General features: G+C 44.3%; 1 protein-coding gene across 8 annotated transcripts in view; it reads left to right on the top strand.

Annotated features, from left to right (window-relative positions):
* Positions 1-23,757, top strand: part of LOC106570016 (microtubule-actin cross-linking factor 1) — a 300,527-nt gene that overhangs the window by 63,617 nt on the left and 213,153 nt on the right. The window contains exon 1 of one of the 8 annotated variants that reach the window (XM_045693745.1): positions 9,864-10,293. The exons of 6 other annotated variants lie outside the window; for them this stretch is intronic. In XM_045693745.1, coding sequence (XP_045549701.1) covers positions 10,239-10,293 — 55 coding nt within the window. In that variant the 5' untranslated portion in view covers positions 9,864-10,238. Of the gene's footprint in view, positions 1-9,863; positions 10,294-23,757 lie in introns of those variants that run through there. One more of the 8 variants, XM_045693750.1, reaches the window with a different exon arrangement.

Raw genomic sequence — 23,757 nt, 5'->3', positions numbered from 1 at the left:
CGACCGAGGGACCATACTGATAGTTTTACGTGTGGGATACAGAGATGAGGTAGTCATTCCCAAAACATGTTAAACACTATTATTGCACAGATTGAGTCCATGCAACGTATTATGTGACTCGTTAAGCACCACTTTTTTTTTTAGGCTTGCCATAACAAAGGGTTGAATACTTGACTCAAGACATTTCAGCGTTTTCAATTTTCATCAATTTGTAAAAAATAAATAACATCAATCCATTTTGACGTTAGTGTGTGTGTTGGCCAGTGACGACAAAATCCATGAATCCATTTTTTATTTGGGCTTTAACACAACAAAATGAGGAAAAAGTCCAGCGGTGTGAATACTTTTTGAAGGCATTGTATATCTCGCTTTCTCCCATCCCCCTCGGTCTTCCACAACTGGGAGAGACCACCAGCTATGCTCTGCAGAAACTGTTCCCTTTCCTCACCCATGGTGCACTCTGTCATCTCTCTCCCTCTCTCGCTCTAGCTCTCTCGCCTGACAGTGTCCAGAACGACTCCCTGCTTCTCCTAGATGAATGCTTCATTGTGTGTGTGTGAGACGGTGTGTTTCACCTCGTGACCCTTTCACACTCCGAGCAGTCCATGTGATGTCTATTCATCAAAGCAAGTTCTTTCCCTTCTTAGACAGAGTGGGTTGCCAGTTTGCAGGGGACAGACCTTGTAAGGTGGGATCGTGAGGGAGACCGATGGTGTTTTTAATGATGCAACGCTCCGGTATGACGTGGGGTTTGCTAACCGCGGTCTCGCTCCGTGACACCTCAGCCCATTTAAGACATGGTCTACAGTCAGCCTGTGATTGGAGAACTGCATGTTTGATTAGTGTTTTGCGATTTGGCCACCTGTGGCAGTATCTATCTGACAGGTGAACCCACACACACATCCCTCTGGCTCCCATCCAGTCTGCTGACGTTTCTACTTCACCTCCTTTTCTTTAGTGTCATCTACCTAGAGCGTTGAAGAGACCAGTAGTTTGGGTCTAGCTGACGTTCCCTCGTCTCTGTGCTGCTACGTGTTCAGTCGACTGTACTGCTATGACAGCAGAGATCAGACATTAGGGGTTAGGTGTGCGCCGATATTGTTTTTGTCCCCTCATCCATCCCTTTCAGAATAATGGGTGCCCGTGTCTGGTTTGTGATTAAGACCTTTTCCAACAATGCAGAGGTAAAGATAAGATACATTAAATAGAAATATTGACACGAGGAATAAATACACAGTGAATAACTGTGTCGATGTGCATGGGTATGAGTTAATTTAGCTATGACTGTACATATAGGTAGGGGGGAAGTGACTAAGCAACAGGATAGACAATAGACAGCAGTAGCAGCGTATGTGAAAGTGTGTGTGGCGTCAGTATGCGTGTGGTAGAGTCTGCAAGAGTTGGTGCAAAACAGGATCAGTGCAGGTCGTCCCGGTAGCCTTTTGATTCGCTACATAGCAGTCTTGTTTAGAAGTCTCGTGGCTTGGTGGTAGAAGCTGTTCAGGGTCCTGTTGGTTCCACTTGCGGTGCGGTAGCAAAGAGAACAATCTGTGGCTTGGGTGGTTGGAGTCTTTTGAAAAATGTTTGGGCTTTCCTTCTGCCTTGCGTTTGGATGCCAAGCAGTTGCCATGCCAAGCCGTGACACAGCCAGATGCTCTCAATGGTGCAGCTGTAGAACTTTTTGAGGATCTGAGTAGGTTTGGGCGGTATACCTTATACCGGTGTATTTGGAAATGACCACGGGATGGTTTTTCAAAACATTTTAATATTTGTAGCTACCTTTTTAAGTGTGGACCCATCACACCTTTTGTTTGTGAGAATTGCAATGGAAGCATAAAATGTGTGATGCCGAGCAGAAATTCCAATAAGAAGCATTTTACATCTGCCTTTAACAAAACACATCAACATATTTCTTATGCGTTTTATCCTTTTTCCTGCGTGGAAAAACGCAGAATTAATGAAGTGACACATCATATTGTGTTAGCGTTCTACCGTGTTTTGAGAAGTCAAAGCCCTTTTGGAATCGTTTTTTGTATATCTGCCGCTATCATGATTTTCTAGTTTTTTTTCCCTTCTCCTCTCCATTCTCGGCCCGTCTGCTCCTCCCCCTTTTCTCTGAGAAGAGAAGGCAGGCCCCTTGCCCTGGCGACTCCAGACTCCACACAGACACAGCGTAGCCTTAACATGCTACTCCAGAGCCAGTACTGTTCTTCCTTCAGACAAACATGGATCAAAACTTTGTTCATTTGCAAAAATTACATTCGGTAGCTCCTACCTATATATGTATAACTTTGATTGGATTGCCTGTATTTGCAATTAGTTTATTTTCGTTTGCGCTTGTTAACACGTTTGACTAGCAGCCACCATTTGAAATTCGCTATTACTTCTGAAAATTGTTAGCATTCTGTTAGTAGATGCCCAATGGGCATTTTAGATTTTAAAACATTGCCGCCCCCTTGTGTACTAAGCCTGTAATACCATTTACCAGTATGAGAGAAGGACGGGGTGGCAATATGAACATCTGCATAATGCCAAACCCTAGATCTGAGGGCCCATGCCAAATCATTTCAGCCTCCTGAGGGGGAAGAGGCATTGTGCAGCGGATCCATCGAGTCTGGGATGTTGATGTGAGCCATGGCCAGCCTTTAAAAGCATTTCATGGCTACAGATGGGAGTGCTATGGGGCGATAGTCATTTAGACAGGTTACCTTGGCCTTGTTGGGCACTGGGACTATGGTGGTCTGCTTGAAACATGTAGGTATTACAGACTTGGTCAGGGAGATGTTTAAAATGTCAGTGAAGACACTTGCCAGCTGGTCAGCGCATGCTCCGAATATGTGTCTTGGTAATCCATCTTGCCCCGCGGCTTTCTGAATGTTAACCTGTTTAAAGATCTTACTCACATCGGCTACGGCGAGCCGATCACACAGTTGTCCGGAACAGCTGGTGCTCTCACGCATGGTTCAGTGTTTCTTGCCTCGAAGCGAGCATAGAAGGCATTCATCTATGAACGTTTAAACATCTTGAAGAACAATCTGGCCTTAATGGCCATGTAGTCTTATAACCTCCACCCAGCACAGCCAGAAGAGGACTGCCAACCCCTCAGAGCCTGGTTCCTCTCTAGGCTTCTTCCTATGTTCCTGCCTTTCTAGGGAGTTTTTCCAAGCCACTGTGCTTATATATCTGCATAGGTTGCTGTTTGGGGTTTTAGGCTGGGTTTCTGTATAGCACTTTGACATCTGCTGATGTAAAAAAGCTTTTATAAATACATTTGATTTAGCTCATCTGGTAGGCTCCTGTCAGTGGGCAGCTCGTGGCTGGGTTTCCCTTTATAATCCGGGATAGTTTGCAAGCTCTGCCACATCAGATGAGTGTAAACCTCTGTGTCCTGCCTTTATGTTAAAGGGAAAGTCTGTTTACCATTATAGATTGTGGGGGTAAAGGGAGAACAGATGAGGAAGTACATACAGCAGAGAGCTACAAAGCATCGGTCAAAGCATGTTGAAGTCTCAATTCTTAGTGCTTACTTTCCAATTTCTGAAAAAAGTACAGTAAGCATTTTCTGGAATGACTTTCTATTCCCTGGCCACTGGTTTCTATATATTTTTTAAAGCAAATTTTCTGAATCGATTTCATGTTCAGAGAATGCATTCGAAACTGACAACATGCGAACCTGATACAATGGAACATTATATAATTGTCCTATGTCTCTGTATGCCATATGTACTGAAGCAAGGAGATTATGAGCAAGGCAAATATTTCTACTAGAGTACAATTGGATACAAATAATAACTGATCTCAACAGTGTTGAGTGTTGTCCTTTAGCAACTGAATTTGTATAAAAATGTTCAGCTTGAGTCTCTGTGTGTACCAATTCATCACTGTCCCCTCGTACCTTCACATACAGTAGCTCTGTGTGTGTGGGGGGGGGGGTGGGGGGGGGGGTGGGTTCGGTACTACTGTTCTTTCTCCATGCTAACCAAAGCCTCTCTTCTTTCTTTTCCATGTTGATGCTGCTCCTGTTGCTGCTTGGTCCTTCCAACAAAGGTAAGACAGTCAATCCTCTGAATTAGCCAACACTTTGTTTTCACAAAACTTACTGTGGCATTATGTAGCTTTAGTTCTCCTTATGACAATAATTCAGTTAAAATATGCAAAAGTATGTTGTACAGACCTAGATAATCCTTATGGTCAATATTATTGTACTTTTAGGCTCAGTCCAATGGCACAAGATGTCCTAGTTCTTCCTTATTGTGACTGGTAGTATACACAGTATGTTGAAAGGCCATAGAAAGCCAGGTCAGTGTTAGTTAGTCTACCGTAGTAACAGGTCAAATCACATGGTGTTGCCAGGCTTTAGTCTTTTCAGAGGAATGGGTAAATGTGGTAAACATGAACCATGCTGTGGGAGGCAGGCTCTTTGACGCACCTACCATGCTGTTGCCATGCGATACCTCCTCAAACTTGCCCTCGTGTGACAGGCCCTGGAGACTCGGGAGATGGGGAATGGTTGGGTTACTGTGTGTTTTTATGCAGGGTAGGTTTTTGTACGTTTTGATGGAAAGAGGGGTGACTTTTTGAAAGTAGAGATGGTTGTGGACTGCATTGCGTGAAAAGGTTTGTTCAGGGTTGTTTAACAACGGTTTTGAGCTTTATTAGGTATTGAGATGAGAAAAGCATTGACTTTCCTAAAATATTAGTATGTTTGTGTGTGTCAATTTAGTTTTTTGGTGTTGGGAAGGGGTCTGAAAAACTGTCTCCGTGAGGGTGAAAACGACGAAGAGGTTAAAATGAGGGATAACCTCATAAGTGTGTATGATGAGAAAGTGAAGCTGCAGTCCAAACACTTTATTTTTACCCACACAGCCCTCGCGCTAGCCACTTTCCCTTGGGGGAATCCCAGTCGAAACCTGGAGGCAGTTTGATTGCCATCTTAAGTGGAGGTCCAATTCACTCACGTGGTCCCTCGATTTAGCTTGAGAACTTTGATCACTTGTGGGGTTGATATGACCCACAATTCAATGCGAACTCGAGTCACGTTTCATACTCCAGTGGCCGCGAAGTGTCACATTTAATCAACACGGCTGCATTTTCGGCATGTCAGACAGAATTATGACGCAAGCTTGTTAAAGAAAATATATACAGTACCAGTCAGAAGTTTGGACACACCTACTCAGTCAAGGGTTTTTCTTGATTTTTACTATTTTCTACATTGAATAATAGTGAAGACATCAAAACTATGAAATAACACATATGGAATCATGTAGTAATGAAAATATATTTTAATATTTGAGATTCTTCAAAGTAGCCACCCTATGCCTTGATGACTTTGCACACTCTTGGCATTCTCTCAACCAGCTTCATGAGGTACTCACCTGGATGGCTTTTCCAACAATCTTGAAGGAGTTCCCACATAGGCTGAGCACTTGTTGGCTCCTTTTCCTTCACTCATCCCAAACCATCTGTTGGGTTGAGGTTGGGTGATTGTGGAGGCCAGGTCATCTGACGCAGCACTCCATCACTCTCCTTCTTGGTCAAATAGCCCTTACACAGCCTGGAGGTGTGTTGGGTCATTGTCCTGTTGAAAAGAAAATGATAGTCCCACTAAGACCAAACCAGATGGGATGGCGTATCGCTGCAGAATGCTGTGTTAGCCATGCTGGTTAAGTGTGTTTTGAATTCTAAATATTTCACAGACAGTGTCACCAGCAAAGCACCATCAGACCTCCTGTTTCATGGTGAGAACCACACATGCGGAGATCATACGTTTACCTTCTCTGCGTCTCACAGAGACACGGCGGTTGGGTCCAAAAATCTCACATTTGGACTCATCAGACCAAAGAACAGATTTCCACCAGTCTAATGTCCATTTCTCATGTTTTTTTGGCCCAAGCAAGTCTCTTCTTATTGATGTCCTTTAGTAGTGGTTTCTTTGCAACATTTCGACCATGAAGGCCTGATTCACACAGTCTCCTCTGAACAGTTGATGTTGATGTCTGTTACTTGAACTCTGAAGCATTTATTTGGGCTGCAATCTGAGGCTGAGTTAACTCTAATGAATTTATCCTCTGCAGCAGAGTTAACTCTGTGTCTTCCATTCCTGAGAGCCAGTTTCATCATAGCACTTGACGGTTTTTGCGACTGCACTTGAAGAAACTTTGAAAGTTCTTGAAATGTTCCATATTGACTGAAAAAGTAATGATGGACTGTCGTTTCTCTTTGCTTATTTGAGCTGTTCTTGCCATAATATGGACTTGGTCTTTTACCATATAGTGCTTTATTCTGTATACCACCCCTACCTTGTCAACTGATTGGCTCAAACACATTAAGAAGGAAAGAAATTCCACAATTTAACTTTTAACTGGGCACACCTTTTAACATGGCGTTGGTAAACAAACATTGTCTAAATAAATATATAGAATAAGTCAAATAAGCCGTACTTCCTTTCATCCAAATTCAATTCAAACTCTGCTTCATGTGAAGGTTGCCAATTAAACAGTTGAATTGAAATTAAAAAGCAATTTGCAACTAAATTCAAAGTTGACCCCAACTTTTCTAAGCACACACGTACAACCCTCTATACCCTCATACACCAATTTCACCCATCCTCAGCGTTTGGCTGTCTTTACGGGGCGGCAGGTAGCCTAGTGGTTAGAGCGTTGGGCCTAACCGAAAGGTTGCAAGATCGAATCCCCAAGCTGACAAGGCAAAAATCTGTCGTTCTGCCCCTGAACAAGGCAGTGAACCCACTGTTCCTAGGCCGTCATTGTAATCAAGAAATTGTTCTCAACTGACTTGGCTAGTTAAATAAAGGTTCAATAAACCTCAGCCAGAGCTCAGTGTGTGTGTGTGTGTGTGTGTGTGTGTGTGTGTGTGTGTGTGTGTGTGTGTGTGTGTGTGTGTGTGTGTGTGTGTGTGGGAGGGAGGGAATGGAATATGCACCAGACGGGTAGAGAACACCGCCCTGCTCTATCCTCCACAATAGCTAATCACAGGTAATTGCTGGCGTGTACTGATCCATGCGTAGGCCTTACATTCTCACAGGCATTTTTAGTGACAAAGCTTCAGAAAGTGTGTTTCTCCAACTGTTATGAAATGTTTGGGTGACAAGAGGTTTTGTTTGTCCGCTAGGCTTTTGTTTGGATGACAACTCGTTTGTTGTGTTCCTGGACAAGCGTTTTGGTTTTGCGTCTGGGAGTTGCACCAGAACTGTGAGGTTTAAGGGGAGGTAGAAATCTGAAAAGCCCCACATTAAGAAGACCTGACGTTTAACACCTTTGTTCTAATCTAGGCTGTAAGGAGAGAGTTCAGAGCAGTACAATGGCAGCTTACACATTTTTCATGAAAAGCTTCCTTTCCTCGTGATCTTTGCCTCAAGACCACTGATCTTAAATAAGATTATAAGTGAGACTGGGCGAAATAAGATGGGGATGTTTTGCGCCTTTTCATACGCATCAATTATCCATAGGTCAAGGGAACAAGCAAAGGAAACCGTTTGACACCAATAGGACACACCCCATGCGTTGCCATGAAAACGGACCTCATTTACCCTTCCAGGTGAGAGTCAGTGGTTTAGTCTCTACTGTAGATCAGTAGTGTATCTGAGATTACAGGGTCACACCAGAGTTTCTAAAGCCAGAGGCGCGACATGGCCAGACTTCCGGGAACGCTTGCCAAGCAGACCAGGCCGGGGTTTGAGAAGTCAATGAGAGAGATGAGAAATTCTTCCTTAGTTGATCATTTTCTCAATCTAAAGGCACAATCTAGATTTGAGCCAAAACCTCAAGTAGTTGAACATGTTATTACTCCAACCTCATGAAAGTGACAAACTGACACGTTTTCATTTTTGTCAAATACTACTTTATAGTGAAGGAGTTCCTTTTGATTTGATGGCCTGCACATGCACAGTTCGGTGCGTGACGACTGTTAGACCCGATGACGGGTTTCTGTACATGCGCTTACCTAGCCAGCGTCGCCATGACAACGCCTACAAGCGTGATCGGCGATTTTTATTGGCGAAGCAGTTTCTGCCTATCGTCATACGTTTTAGATTACATCACGAGGTAATCATTGACTTCCATGTGTTTACCTTTTCACCAAGGAGGGGGGGAGAAGGAAATAACAGAAAAAGAGAGAAAGGAAAGATAAACAGAAAGAATGAAAGAGAGGGTTTTAGTTTTTAAAGTGTTTTCACCTCCCCCTTAGTAATCTCCTCCAGTATGTTGATCCAGCCAGCTGAAAGTCAAGGGGCTGGCAGAGGGAGTCACAGAAATCACTGTGGGAATGTAATCCCACTCAATCACGAACATCAGGGGCAAACAGCTAGTCAATAAATACATACAGGCTTGCACACTAGTTTGAAGAGAATGCTTTCTTTCCCTTAATCTCTCTCACACACACAAGTATGTGGACACGCCTTCAAATGAGTGGATTTGGCTATTTCAGCCACACCCGCTGCTGACAGGTGTATAAAATCGAGCACACAGCCATGCAATCACTCCAGTGTTTTAATTGCTAAATTGTAAATATTTCGCCACTATGGCCTATTTATTGCCTTACCTCCCTAATCTTACTACATTTGCACACACTGTATATAGATTTTTCTATTGTGTTATTGACTGTACGTTTTGTTTATCCCATGTGTAACTCGGTGTTTGTGTCGCGGTGTTTGTGTCGCACTGCTTTGCTCTATCTTGGCCAGGTCGCAGTTGTAAATGAGAACTTGTTCTCAACTGGCCTACCTGGTTAAATAAAGGTGAAATAAAAATAAAAAAATGGACAAACATTAGCAGTAGAATGGCCTTACTGAAGAGCTCAGTGACTCTCAACATGGCACCGTCATAGGATGCCATCTTTCCAACTGTAAATGGGTTTCCATGGCTGAGCAGCCGCACACAAGCCTAAGATCACCATGCGCAATGCCAAGCGTTGGCTGGAGTGGTGTAAAGCTCACCGCCATTGGACTCTGGAGCAGTGGAAATGCGTTCTTTTGGAGTTTAAAAAAAATGGAACCTTTTATTTAACTTGGCAAGTCAGTTAAGAACAAATTCTTATTTACAATGACGGCCTACCGGGGAACAGTGGGTTAACTGCCTTGTTCAGGGGTAGAACGACAGATTTTTACCATGTCAACTCTGGGATTCGATCCAGCAACCTTTCGGTTACTGGCCCAACACTCAAACCACTAGGCTACCTGCCGCCCAGTGATGAATCACGCTTCACCATCTGGCAGTCTGACGGACAAATCTGGGTTTGGCGGATGCCAGGAGAACGCTACCTGCCCCAATGCATAGTGCCAACAGTAAAGTTTGGTGGAGGAGGAATAATCGTCTGCGGCCCATTTTTTCATTGTTTGGGCTAGGCACATTAGTTCCAGTGAAGGGAAATCTTAACGCAACAATGACATTGTAGACAATTCTGTGCTTCCAAGTTTGTGCTAACAGTTTGGGGGAGGCACTTTCTTGTTTCAGCATGACAATGCCCCTGTGCATAAATCTAGGTCCATACAGAAATGGTTTGTCGAGATCGGCGTGGAAGAACTTCACCTGCCTGCACAGAGCCCTGACCTCAACTGTTATAGCAGCAAAGGGGGACCATCTCGATATTAAGGCGGATGATTTCTGAATGAGATATTCGAGCAGGTGTCCACATACTTTTGGTAATGTAAATGTTTGTATAATGAACAGCTGAACGCTGAGTAATAAAAGCACCCTTCCTTTTTCTCCTCTCCCCTTTTTTAAATACACACACACACACACACACACACACATTCCATCCAATGCAATAAGTGAAACATGCTCTGGCAGTGACATCACCTGTCTTGTGGTCAAAGTCCAGTTCCTCTATCCGGCTTTAAACATACTGCTTCATTCAGAGCTACCGCGGCTGCCGGCTGGCACACACACCCCGTTTTCAAAAAGTCAGGGAAGAGGGGAGCAAGAGATCTGCGATGACCTACACATTTTAAGGACGGGTCTTCCCTCACAGCCAGGAGTCTTCTGAACCTCCAGATCAACTACAGCCTCCCACTTTCTTTCTCTCCTTTGCTCTTTCTCTCTCTCTATGCACTCTCCTTTCTCACCCTTACTCTCCCACTGCTTCCGTTTACCTTAGTGGTTTTATTCTGTCTATAACTCTCCTTTCCCCTTTCCTCCTCACTACCCTCTTTCCCCATATTCTTCTCTTCCTCTTTTGTCCTGTTCGCTCTTTCATTTTCTCTCTGTTTCCCTGAGAGCGTGATGAACTCCACAGCTGCTTACAGGCAGTTTCTCCAGGATCTCAATGAGAAGAAAGGTCGGTGCTCTTGTGAATCATTTCATCTGTTACGACCAATCGTAAAACAGGAAACTGTACATTTTTCGCTCGGTTTGTCTTGATTGATTGATCAAATTTACCTGGGGTATAAAGAAAACGATGAGCTGATATTTTTGCCTCGAAGGTAGCGCATGAATGAAGGGTAACATGCAGTTCTTGGTTTCTGTACTCAACCTCTTTCTGTACCTAGTTTTGGGTTGAAGTTGACATCACAGTACTAAAAAGCGTTTTCTGGCGGCCAGCTGAGTGGTTGGGTCAGTCAATGGATTAATTAGCATAAGATGCTCATTTCCCACATGGTTAGGCTTTCTCTACTCTGGGACTCTCCTTTGTCCTCTCTGAGTAACACTTGTTCCATGTGGATGCTACAGTAGAAGCGGTGTCTGGTGACACAGCAAGAAGCAGGGATGCTTTCCGCCGGCTGTCGTTGTTGCTAGCATATATATCCTTCCCTAGCCCAACACAAGGCCAATGTCAACTGTCCCCTAAGTGTGTTAAGTTGAAGTTGCCCACAAACTGAGTGGCACTTGCTTGTTCCATGTGTCTGGTGACACGGCAAGAGACAGAGATGCTTTGTCTCAGCTGCAGCTGTCGTAGTAGCTAGCATAGCCTAGCCCCTGACATGCAACGTCAACTGTCCCTGAAGGGAGTAGGTTGAAATTATCAAACAAACACTGAACTAAGATAACTTATGTATTTTCCATTCATGGTTAGGATTTAGATTAGGTAACTTGATCCTAGCTCTGTGTCTGTTCTGCCCAAAGGTTACTTCGTCACACTTTGCTAGTCTTAAGGGGACTTTTGAGTTGTCAGTTTCGAGGCTTAATGAAAATGGAAGCGGAGTCCCTTCCCCCATTTTTTTTTCTTCTACATTGCAGCCGCTGTGCACCTGCTAGTTGTTTTCACTTCATTTTCTTAATAGCTGGACCCAGACCAGTTCTGTTCACAGATGTAGGATCTTAATTCTCTTTTGTTGCTGAGAATTTTCATGCACAGCAGGAAATGCAAACTTGTAGTGTATTTGAGTTTTAAAAAGGCTTCTAAAGTTTAATTTACACTTTGACATGTCAGACTTGTTTTGCTCTAAAGAAAAAATGTATCAACCCCTACAAAAATGTCCATTCATTATAATCCACATAACTCATATTTCCTGTTGCTGTAGGATTATTTTCCTGCTGTAGCAAACTGGCTCAAATTTAAGATCCTACATCTGTAGCTCTTAAAGGTTGATGTTAGGAAAGGTGTAGAAAGTCTAAATCAGTAAGCCTAAATCTGAATTTATTCTGTACAGAAATACACAGCATAAGTACGCAGTTAGCTATGCAACATGGCTGTCCTGCGTTGTTGCTTTAAAAAATGAACCTGTTAGCTCAATGTAACGTTAAGCCCCAACACGAGGCTCCAAGTCCACGGTTTGTCCAGTATCAGCTGTCATGGGAAACAAATGGCTGAGTGAATAGTTGTGTGAGAGATGTGAGTTGAATGTATTCAGGCTTCTGCTCCAGTGTTTGGTCATGATTTGTTTAAGGGGAGTAGCTGAGCTTGCTTATCTGCTGTACTCTCTCTCTCTCCCGGCCTGCTCGCTGTGTCCACTTGACTGCAACCTGCACTTGCAGACCTGGGCTGGCGGTGTGCTTGTAGGTACATATGCAGTGTATAGGCCTAAGTGTTTCTGAAAGTGTACCACAGGTTGTGTTCATCGGTGTTCACTGTTTTTGACTAACCCTAACCCTAACCCAATCATTAGATAAGATACTGTACGCGTTTGTCTGTTTTCGAGCTTTGTCATTAAAACAAATTTACAGTACCTAGGATGCCGTTGTCGGGTGTTCTTGTCATTGAGTGCAGTTACATGCAGTACACAATAATATGATTATTGTGAATAGTCAGATTTAATAAAATAGTTCGATTTGAACGTTTTCATGTATTGCAAGAAGAACGATTTCCCTAATTGTCCAGTTTTACATGGTCACCTGATGGGACTTGATAAATGCAGACAATCTGCAATAAAATAAACGTTTTACCACAGCGACAGTGTTATTTTTGTAACGCGTATTTGATTCTGTGTTCGGACGTATAAAGTTTGTATGAAAGCTATTTCTAAGATGCGTACTTTCGGTTTTTACCGCTCGCGCTGCTTGTGCTAGCACATCTCCAGATCATATACACCGTTGTAACTCCGAGATAAGGCATGTCCTAATACCTCGAAAGATTGCTGAGGAAATCAGGTGTTTTTTAATCCATTTAATATCAAATGATTTAGTGTGCATGGAAACGTACCGATTGTCTATCTGTTCAACATGACACATCTCGTATAGCTGCTGAGAGCTCTTCATCTTTCCCTTCTCAGCTTTTCTGGCAGGCGATATAACTCCTTTTGTTTTATAATGTTCATTTAAAATGGTGCGGGCACTATTTCACTCAGTGTAATTCAATCCCAGATCATGGGGCAGCCATTTGCGCCGGGTGCTCCGCGTACGACACCACCCCTGGTGTGTTTGACAAATGGCTGCCCCATGATCTGTATGTGACATGGTGCTTTCTGTACCCCATTTGGAATCGGACACAGGAGTCCATTGTCTAGGTCCAGCAGTTAGCTTATACAAGGACCAGGACTAAAATAAGCAGCAAGGTCAAAAGTGCCTTGTTCGGTCTCTGATCCAATCATATGAGTTTATTTTAGTATCAGTTTTAACATAAATATGTTTTTTTTTATTAGTCTTTATTAAGTTCTAATGGTTTCTGTGATGGTTATGGGTTCTTACAAACTAGTTTTGCCAAATGAGGATAGTATTGAGGCGTTTGTGCTCTCATAACCTCGTGTGTGTGTGTGTGTGTGTAAGTTAATTGTGTGGTTTGGATGGTGTTCCCAGTGGATCCACCTGTGAGATGGGGTGGGACAGCTGGGAGGTGATTGTGTGCGTGTGGATTGCATCTGTGAAGTGCACAGCAGGTATGCACACAGTCTTGTGTGTGTTTGTCTGTGTGGCCACTTGGTCTTGACTTGTTGTTCTGTAATCCACAAACCCTGATTTTAGCTGCATCAATCCCCCTCAATCCACCGCACAGACAGACGCTATTACACAAGCCAACTTACACAAACCCGAACAAACACATTCACAAAAACAGGCACGTTCCTCACAGCGTGACTTACTCGAACGCTTCACTCCACCCAAGGCCAGTCCGTGTTATCCTCGAAAAGACTCCATATTTCTGACGAGGCAAGCAGTTCTCCTCTGAAATTAGCTCTGAAATCTGCTGGCCGTCTGGGTGAGTTCCATGCCCATTTCAAGCTCACATTGTTGGGTCTGACAACAACTCTCTAAAACCTAAAGACCTGTTTGTATGTGACATGAACATGGAATTGAGTTTCAATAGCCAGGCTTTAACCTTAAGTCAGGAGAGGACACTCACCCATCGATTCTGTTACTTTTCTCAGTCACTGATTCAGGATCAGCTTTCCCCTAACCCAGCCCAGAACAATAACCACTATGAGCTAAACAAATGAACAACCAACCCTGATCTTGGACCAGTTATGTGGCTCCTTTGTGTCCTACGTCTGTGAGCAGTATCCAATGCAAGCTGCTCTGATGTCAGTCAGGACTTGACCTGATCTGATTTTTATATATCTATACATGTCTACATCAGGACAACCCCTTCTGATCTCTCACCGTCCCTACTCCCTTCAGTCAAGCTATGCAACGACACATCAAACCGCGGATCCCACTTTTGACGCCATTCTCAAAAGACGCTACCTGTACGCACACACTGGCTGTTACACACACACAGATCCCTTCATATCAGTGTTGTCCTTTACAGGGACTGAATCAAGTTAGAAGAGCGATGGACGGGAAGAAACGACAGATGGTAGGGCATCAGGCCTGACACGTGGTTCCTGTTAGTTCCGCCTCTACGCAGAATCAGAGAAGGTGGAAGTGCCGTTGGGGTTGCGCGTGCCTGTCCGTGCACGGCGAACCCACGTGCTTTGGTCTGAATGTGTGCCCTCCCGCGTTCTCTCAGTGCAGCAGTAATGACCCACCGTTGTGGCATGAAGTTGCTACAGGCTGATTTTGACGGACACAGAGTACCAGTCGCCCACCCAGATGTGAGGGGCAAGACAAGACCTCTTCTCGGGTTTGTGTTTGTCATGCCACCTAGATGTGGCACTCCATGGTATTCTTACTGGTAGACTTGGCCAACGTGAACAAGGCAACGAGTGGGTAACCCCAGCAGCTAACCCCCCCTCCAAAAAGTCACGCGTGAGTCTGCAGGACTATAATGGCCCCCTATGGTCATACTGTAGAGACATTTTGAGTCACTCTGCTCTTTTCATTTTTTATTTTTACAAGTAGAGTGTGCACTGTGAAGGTGTTGATAATGTGTTCGCTTTGTCCTCAAAACGTCAATCTGTTACCAGTTATGTCGTGAGTCTTGTCCTAGAGGCTAAACGGAGTGATTTTCCCCTAAGATAGGCCAGCTGCAAAGTCAAAATGGGCTATATTGTCAAAATTCATGAGGGGGGGGAACAAGTTGATCTTAATTTAGGGTTAGGCATTAGCAGCGTGGTTAGGTTTTAAATGGGATTTTATGACTTTGGCTGTTCCAGCTAGTGACTCCAGAACATGATTCATGATGAAAAACACTAACCTGCCAATTGGTAGCTTAGCTGGAAAGATTCCCATTGTGTAACACTGGAAGTTCTTTCTCCTCTGTTTAACTCCCACTCTGATGAAAAGATGTCACTGCTGCTTTGATGCATGACACGGCTAGAACTCGACTTATTCTACACAACACTGTACCTGCTGTAGATTCAATACTTTTGTGTTCAACGATTTTTCACCTCTCTCTTTCTCTCTCTCTCTCGGTTTATAACTCTGGTCCTCCCTCTGCTCTGTACCACACAGAACCCGAGCGTGTGTAATTATGGGCCGTGTGTGAGTGCAGTGGTAAGATCTGTTGTGTGCTCTACCAGACAGTGTGGCAACGACCTTAAGGGTGTGGGCGAGAGAGAAGAGAGACGTAAAGTTGAGCGGGGGACATGAAGAAAGAGACAGGGGAAAAAGGAGGCGAAGATGAGTAGAAGAGAAATACAGGGAAGAAATGAAAGATTTGTGAAGGGAGAGCACAGAATGGGTCAAATTTGGAAGAGCTTTTGGAGGAAAGGGAGGAGTAGATGGAGAAGCGGTTGAAGGATAAATACAGAATGGAGAATGGCAATATCGAGGAGAGCGGGAAGAGGAAATGAAAAAGGAGAGTCTCGCCTTGACACCTTGATCCTGTTCCTCCAGTCTCTCCTCACAGCCTCGCCTAGGCGACACGACATGACGCAATGTAGTGTAATCCCTCCCAGCTGGCTCTGACTCACTGTCATCGTCACACACTCCTCCTCACCACACTGTCGCTCTCCCTTTTCCTGTCTTCACTCTATCGTTCAACCTTCACCCTGTGTCAACATCCTCCTTATCCCTTCTTCCTCTTTTTCCAGTAGTTTCACGTTCCTTCATTTCAGTTTACGCCATTGTGGTTCCTGTCAATGCGCTCTACTGTAATTCAATATGGTCAGTTCAGTATGGACATTATTTGTTTAGGTCATTTTTGGTTTTGTTCATTGTGTCGATCTTCTCCTGTAGTTCCGTATACTTCTTGTCGATGTGATTCGTATCAAAATATTTTTAAATCTATAGTTTTACATGATCTTGTTTGATTTTAGCGTTGTTCAGGGTAGGTCGATGTAACTTGATGTCTTTCTATTCCGGTTCGGTTTTGTTCTTTTCTGTTTATCTGAATCAAATGCCCAGTCAGTCTACTGAATGTAGTTCAGTTTAATGCGATTTGGTGCAGTTGAATGCAGTCTGGTTCAATGCCATCCCAAATCCTATTCACTTTGTTTTATTGACCTGAAGGCCATTGCATTATCGACCTGAAGGACAACACATCATTCTGTCCATGCTGACGCAGTTACAGTTAATAAACACACACACCAAGGCTGTGACGATACCAGTATCGCAATATTTCTTTCCATGTCAAAAATTCAAAACACGAAGCAGTCAAAACTCTTTGTTCCTTTAAAATCTGCAGTATGTAAAATATCGGGTGCTCTAGCTTGTAAAATAAATGTGACTCTGGATGACAACATAATGTTTGTATCCAACATTGTTTTCCTAAATATATTAAAACTGCTTTGTGTTTTGATCCCTTGCCACGATACCAACGAGTATCGTGATACTGGTATTGTCCCGGCCCTAATACACCCCCACATTCTATCCAACACGCCAAGTCACGCCGAGTCACGCCGAGTCGATGAGAGTTAATCGCAACATTCCCGATGTGAATTAAAGATCCATTATGACCCATAAAACACTATCCCACTTTGACCTGCTGTACTGTACAGTACTGTATGTGTCATCTGTGGTAGTCCATATAAAGTGTGTCAAATAAAAAGGAACTGAAGGAGATCCAAGGGCGATATTGTCCAACAATAGCAATTCTCTTAAAGGGCCATACCGAAGACAATGATTTGGCTGGCTATGTTCCTGCTACAGACAATCCTATAGCACTTGTCTTGGTAGCTAAGCTTGTGAGGCCCCCTTCTTTCTAGCCTATATTCTGGTCCCCCACATGGCCATGCTTCAGAACTAACGATAAAGTAGGCTATTTACACATTTTTGTTGTGAATTCGGGACCCGTTTCAAGAAGCTAGGGGTATGTCGCACGCCACTACTTCACAGGAGAGGCATTTGAACGTTAAAAAAACATTTTTAAAGTTATTTTGGCAGAAATGCTTTCTGGAACGTGAACTTTCATGTAACAAACTTGTATGCCATCTGTAAATGCAAAATAAATTGTTAAATTACGAGCCTAATTGGTTTAGCTTCAGAAAAAGACAACCTTCCCGTTAGCCATGATTGTCAAAGATAATGGATGGACTGGCCATGCTGAGAGATGAGTTCTGATTGGTTTGCCATGTAGCATGCTTCTGTCTGTAACATGAGCTGCTCAGTATGTGTAGATCATCCTTGCCTCCGTAGCTTTTTTGAAAGATAACACGGAGAACTGGAAAAGTGTTGCTACTGCTCTCAACATTGCTGCCCTGAATTTAACAGGCGCTATCGACAAAGATCAGGGGGAAAAAAGTTGTGATGGACTACTTTCTGGAAGACAATCCTACCATGCTGACACACTCTGATTCTCTCGGATGATGAGGAAATCCCTGAATTAGGGGATTTTCATTCAACCAGACATTGTAGAGTCTTCTGATGACAGTGATGGGGGAAGAAACGCGATCAACGGTGTTGTTGTCATGGAAGAAGTTGACCGAGTTTTGAAATCAGTGGAATGACTGGTAGAAGCAGAGTGTGATTGCAAATGCGGAGGAAGTCGAAAAGAGACTGTTGTATAAAACACCTGTCTCCGGATTACATCTTTAAAGTGCAACCAAGAATGCCAAGAGTGTGCAAAGCTGTTATCAAGGCAAATGGTGGCTACTTTGAAGAATCTCAAAAATAAAATATATTTTTATTTGTTTAACACTTTTTGGGGGGGGTGTTACTACATGATTCCATATTTGTTCTTTCGTAGTTATTCTACAATGTAGAAAATAGTAAAAATAAAGAAAAGCCCTGGAATGAGTAGGTGTGTCCAAACTTTTGACTGGTACTGTGTATCTGTTGGTCGTTTTGTGTTTGTGTATCTAGTGCGTGTGTTTTTGCGTGCAGGCTTGTATGTTTGCTTTGAGTGAGGCGGCAGAATCAAAGCCCACTTATTATCAGGCCATAGGCTGGAGGGGCCTCCTGTTTGTTTCTCTCCTCTTCCCCCTGGCCCCAAACCTCACTCACTCAGTTACGCTCCCTTTTTTCTTTTCTCACACCCACCCTCCCTCCTCCTCCGGTCACACTCTCTGTCCCTCGCTCCCAGTATTTGACCTGGGCCTCAAAGGTGCTTTGTTGACATTTTATTTATTTATTTATTTCACCTTTATTTAACCAGGTAGGCTAGTTGAGAAAAAGTTCTCATTTGCAACTGCGACCTGGCCAAGATGAAGGATAGCAATTCAACACATACAACAACAGAGTTACACATGGAATAAACAAAACATACAGTCAATAATACAGTAGAACAAAATAAAATAAAAAGTCTATATACTGTGAGAGCAAATGAGGTAAGTTAAGGCAATAAATAGGCCATGGTGGCGAAGTAAATCCAATATAGCAATTAAACACTGCAATGGTAGATGTGCAGAAGATGAATGTGCAAGTAGAGATACTGGGATGCAAAGGAGCAAGATAGATAAATAAATACAGTATGGGGATGAGGTAGGTAGATAGATGTGGGCTGTCTACAGATGGACTATGTACAGGTGCCGTGATCTGTGAGCTGTTCTGACAGCAGGTGCTTAAAGCTAGTTAGGGAGATTTTAGTCTCCAGCTTCAGTGATTTTTGCAGTTCGTTCCAGTAATTGGCAGCAGAGAACTAGAAGGAAAGGCGGCCAAAGGAGGAATTGGCTTTTGGGGGTGACCAGTGAGATATACCTGCTGGAGCGTGTGCTACGAGTGGGTGCTGCTATGGTGACCAGTGAGCTAAGGTGGGGCTTTACCTAGCAGAGACTTGTAGATAACCTGTAGCCAGTGGGTTTGGCGACGAGTATGAAGCGAGGGCCAACCAACGAGGGCGTACAGGTCGCAATGGTGGGTAGTGTACGGGGCTTTGGTGACAAAACGGATGGCACTGTGATAGACTGCATCCAGTTTGTTGAGTAGAGTGTTGAAGGCTATTTTATAGATGACATCACCGAAGTCGTGGATCGGTAGGATGGTCAGTTTTACGAGGGTGTGTTTGGCAGCATGAGTGAAGGATGCTTTGTTGCGATATAGGATGCCGATTCTAGATTTAATTTTGGATTGGAGATGCTTAATGTGAGTCTGGTAGGGGAGTTTACACTCTAACCAGACACCCAGGTATTTGTAGTTGTCCACGTATTCTAAGTCAGAGCCGTCCAGAGTAATGATGCAGGTGCGGGCAGTGATTGATTGAATAGCATGCATTTAGTTTTACTTGCATTTAAGAGCAGTTGGAGGCCACGGAAGGAGAGTTGTATGGCATTGAAGCTCGTCTGGATTTTAGTTAACACAGTGTCCAAAGAGGGGCCAGAAGTATGCAGAATGGTGTCATCTGCGTAGAGGTGGATCAGAGAATCACCAGCAGCAAGAGCAACATCATTGATATATACAGAGAAAAGAGTCGGCCCGAGAATTGAACCCTGTGGCACACCCATAGAGACTGCCAGAGGTCCGGACAACAGGCCCTCCGATTTGACACACTGAACTCTATCAGAGAAGTAGTTGGTAAACCAGGCGAGGCAATCATTTGAGAAACCAAGGCTGTCGAGTCTGCCAATAAGAATGTGGTGATTGACAGAGTCGAAAGCCTTGGCCAGGTCAATGAATACGGCTGCACAGAAGGTACGGTGGGATTCGAAATGGTCGGTAATCTGTTTGTTAATTTGGCTTTCGAAGACCTTAGAAAGACAGGGTTGAATAGATATAGGTCTGTAGCAGTTTGGGTCTAGTGTCGCCTACTTTGAAGTGGGGGATGACCGCGGCAGCTTTCCAATCTTTGGGAATTTCAGATGATACGAAACAGAGGTTTAACAGGCTTGTAATAGTGGTTGCATCAATTTCGGCAGATCATTTTAGAGAGGGTCCAGATTGTCTAGCCTGGCTGATTTTGTATGGGTCCAGATTTTGCAGCTCTTTCAGAACATCAGCTATCTGGATTTGGGTGAAGGAGAAATGGTGGGGGCTTTGGCGGGTTGCTGTGGAGGGTGCCGGGCAGTTGACCGGGGTAGGGGTAGCCAGGTGGAAAGCATGGCCATCCGTAGAGAAATGCTTATTGAAATTCTCAATTATAGTGGATTTATCGGTGGTAAGTGTTTCCTAGCCTCAGAGCAGTGGGCAGCTGGGAGGAAGTGCTCTTATTCTCCATGAACTTTACAGTGTCCCAGGACTTTTTTGAGTTAGTACTACAGGATGCACATTTCTGTTTGAAAAAGCTAGCCTTAGCTTTCCTAACTGCTTGTGTATATTTGTTCCTAACTTCCCTGAAAAGTTGCATATCACGGGGGCTATTCGATGCTAATGAAAAACGCCACAGGATGTTTTTGTGCTGGTCAAGGGCAGACATGTCTGGAGTGAACCAAGGACTATATCTATTCCTAGTTCTACATTTTTTGAGTGGGGCATGTTTATTTAAGATGGTGAGGAAGGCACTTTTAAAGAATAGCCAGGCATCATCTACTGACGGGATGAGGTCAATGTCATTCCAGTATACCCCGGCCAGGTCTATTAGAAAGGCCTGCTCGCAAAGTGTTTTAGGGAGCGTTTGACAGTGATTAGGGGTGGTCGTTTGGTCGCAGACCCATTACGGATGCAGGCAATGATCGTCTCAGATCTTGATTGAAAACAGCAGAGGTGTATTTGGAGGGCGAGTTAGTTAGGATGACATCTGATGGTGCCCGTGTTTACGGATTTGGGGTTGTACCTGGTAGGTTCATTGATAATTTGTGTGATTGAGGGCATCAAGCTTAGATTGTAGGATGACCGGGGTGTTAAGCATGTCCCAGTTTAGGTCACCTAGTAGCACAAGCTCAGAAGATACATGGGGGGCAATCAATTCACATATGGCATCGAGGGCATAGCTGGGGGCAGAGGGAGGTCTATAGCAAGCGGCAACAGTGAGAGACTTGTTTCTGGAAAGGTGCATTTTTGAAAGTAGAAGTTCATATTGTTTGGGTGCAGACCTGGATTGTAGGACAGAACTCTGCAGGTTTTCTTTGCAGTAGATTGCAACACCGCCCTCTTTGGCAGTTCTATCATGGCGGAAAATGTTATAGTTAGTGATGCAGATTTCAGGGTTTTCCTAAGCCAGGATTCAGACACGGCTAAGACATCCGGGTTGGCATAGTGTGCTAAAGCAGTGAGTAAAAAAAACTTAGGGAGTAGGCTTCTAATGTTAACATTCATGAAACCAAGGCTTTTACGGTTACAGAAGTCAACAAATGAGAGCACCTGGGGAGTGGGATTGGAGCTAGGCACTGCAGGACCTGGATTAACCTCCACATCACCAGAGGAACAGAGAAGTAGGATAAGGGTACGGCTAAAAGCTATACGAACTGGCCGTCTAGCACGTTCTGAACAGAGATTAAAAGGAGCAGGTTTCTGGGCACGATAGCATAGATTCAAGGCATAGTGTACAGACAAAGGTAAGGTAGGATGTGAGTACATTGGAGGTAAACCTAGGCATTGAGTAATGATGAGAGAGATATAGTCTCTAGAGACGTTTAAACCAGGTGATGTCATCGCATATGTAGGAGGTGGAACAACATGGTTGGTTAAGGCATATTGAGCAGGGCTAGAGGCTCTACAGTGAAATAAGACAGTAATCACTAACCAGGACAGTAATGGACGAGGCATATTGATATTAGAGAGAGGCATGGTAAGCCAAGTGAACATATGGGTCCAGTGACTGGTTGGGCTGACTGGGGACACGGCGATTCAGACAGTTAGCAGGCCGATGCTAACAGTTAGTAATTAGCAGACTGGGTTAGCAAGCAAACAGTTGGCAGACCGGGGCTAGCAGTTAGCAGACCGGGGCAGGCAAGCTAGCAGTTAGCAGACCGGGGCAAGCAAGCTAGCAGTTAACAGACCAAGGCTAGCAAGTTAGCCTTTGGGGGATGTCGCGATGGGGGTAAGTCTGTTTTTGCATCTTCGTGCGGTGACGTCGATAGACCAGTCGTGGAATTAGTAGGGTTCCAAGTAGCTCTAGATAGCTAGTAGGCCGCGGTTAGCAGAATGGGCCTTCAGCGGACGTCACGCCTGAGGGGCCTGTTGGAATCCTCGGGCAGATTATGCCGGTATTCCAGTCGTAGAGGATCGGCGGGGATCCGTGCCCCGTACCGGCAGTAGAAGGGGACCGGATATTGTAGCCCAGGAGTGGGCTTCGGTGGTAGCACCGGAGCCCTGGCCGGGCTAGCTTCAGGCTAATTGGTGCTTACTCCGGGATGGAAAACGCTAGCCAGGAGTAGTCACCCGGGATTGCGGTTAGCTAGTTGCGAAGATCCAGATGAAAATGTTCAGAGTTTGCAGTAGGAATCCGGGGATATGGGGTAATTTTTTTTTTTTAATAATAATAGGTCCGTTATGCTCTGGTTTGAGTCACGTTGTTCGAACTGGCAAGAGCTTTCCGAGCTAAAGGTTAGCTGATGACCGCTAGCAATGGTTTTCTGACTGATAGCTGGTAGGTAGTTAGCTGGCTAGCTTCAGTTGAGGGATTCCAGATCCGAAGTAAATAGAAATACTTTAGAAAAAAAACAGATCCACGCCACATTGGGTGAGGCGGGTTGCAGGAGAGTATTTAGAAGTTGAGGTTTAGGAAAATATTTAAAAAAGATATGCGAAGAAAAAGATGTAAAAAGATATACAAGGGACACGACAGGACAAAGACATGACATAAGGCATTGTGGCCAATGAGGACGCTGTGTACTGAGCCAGCGGTCAATAGGAAACAGCGACACTAATACAGAGTGGCACGAAAACTCTCAGGCACCATTAACACTCTTGCCCTCTTTCTGTACTCATCTCTGTTTTTCCATAACATCTGTCATTTACTCTTATGGCAGCATCTCTCTCTGTCTTCCCAGTTTGTCTTTTTTCTTCTCTCTCTCTCCGTCTCTCCTGCTGCTCCTCTCTCCTGTCCTCAACTGTTAGTTATCTTTGTCCACTATCTGTCCATCTTTCTCAATCTACTCCACACCTTGCTCTCTCCTCTCCTCTCTCTCTCTCTCTCTCTCTCTCTCCCTCTCTCTCTCTCCACTCTCTCTCCTGTCCTTCGTTGTTAGCTCTCTCCATACCAGCGGTGTTCTTCAAAGGAAACCCAGCCCTACCAGGTCCAGTACCTTTCTAGCCGGTTCAGAACTAAACCCCTCAATGTGCGTCAACAAAGCTCGTTAAAACGGGATTACCTCGCCTTAACGAACCCGACTGAACGCGGTAATTAACACAGCGATTGATCATTTTCCACATTACCGTGCCGGACAGAATCCCGTTCTTTATTCTTCATCTGCCTCTCCACTCCTCTAGCTTTATCCTTCTCTCTTCCAAGACCACCCCGGCACATTCGTTTTGTCTTCCGTTCCGTCACTTAGCCAATGGGAAGTTCAGTCATTTAGGGAAACTGGTTGGCTGGTGTTTTGGTGTGTGAAGCTGGTGAAAAGGACTGTGGCAGAAAGGCATCACAGAGTCATTGGAGGTTGTGGGAGATCTCACGGACGCGTGCACATATATCCTACTGCACGTGTGAATTGACACATGGAAGCTCAGCACACACATGGTTATTGATGGTAGGCACCCTCTCTCACGTTTGCAAATACAAGCGTTCGTTAGTGTGCCC

Source organism: Salmo salar, chromosome ssa14 (genome assembly GCF_905237065.1).
Source record: "Salmo salar chromosome ssa14, Ssal_v3.1, whole genome shotgun sequence".
NCBI classification, from domain to species: Eukaryota; Metazoa; Chordata; class Actinopteri; order Salmoniformes; family Salmonidae; genus Salmo; species Salmo salar.
Note: the sequence above shows the minus strand (reverse complement) of the source record. Positions and strands in the feature narration are given on the sequence as shown.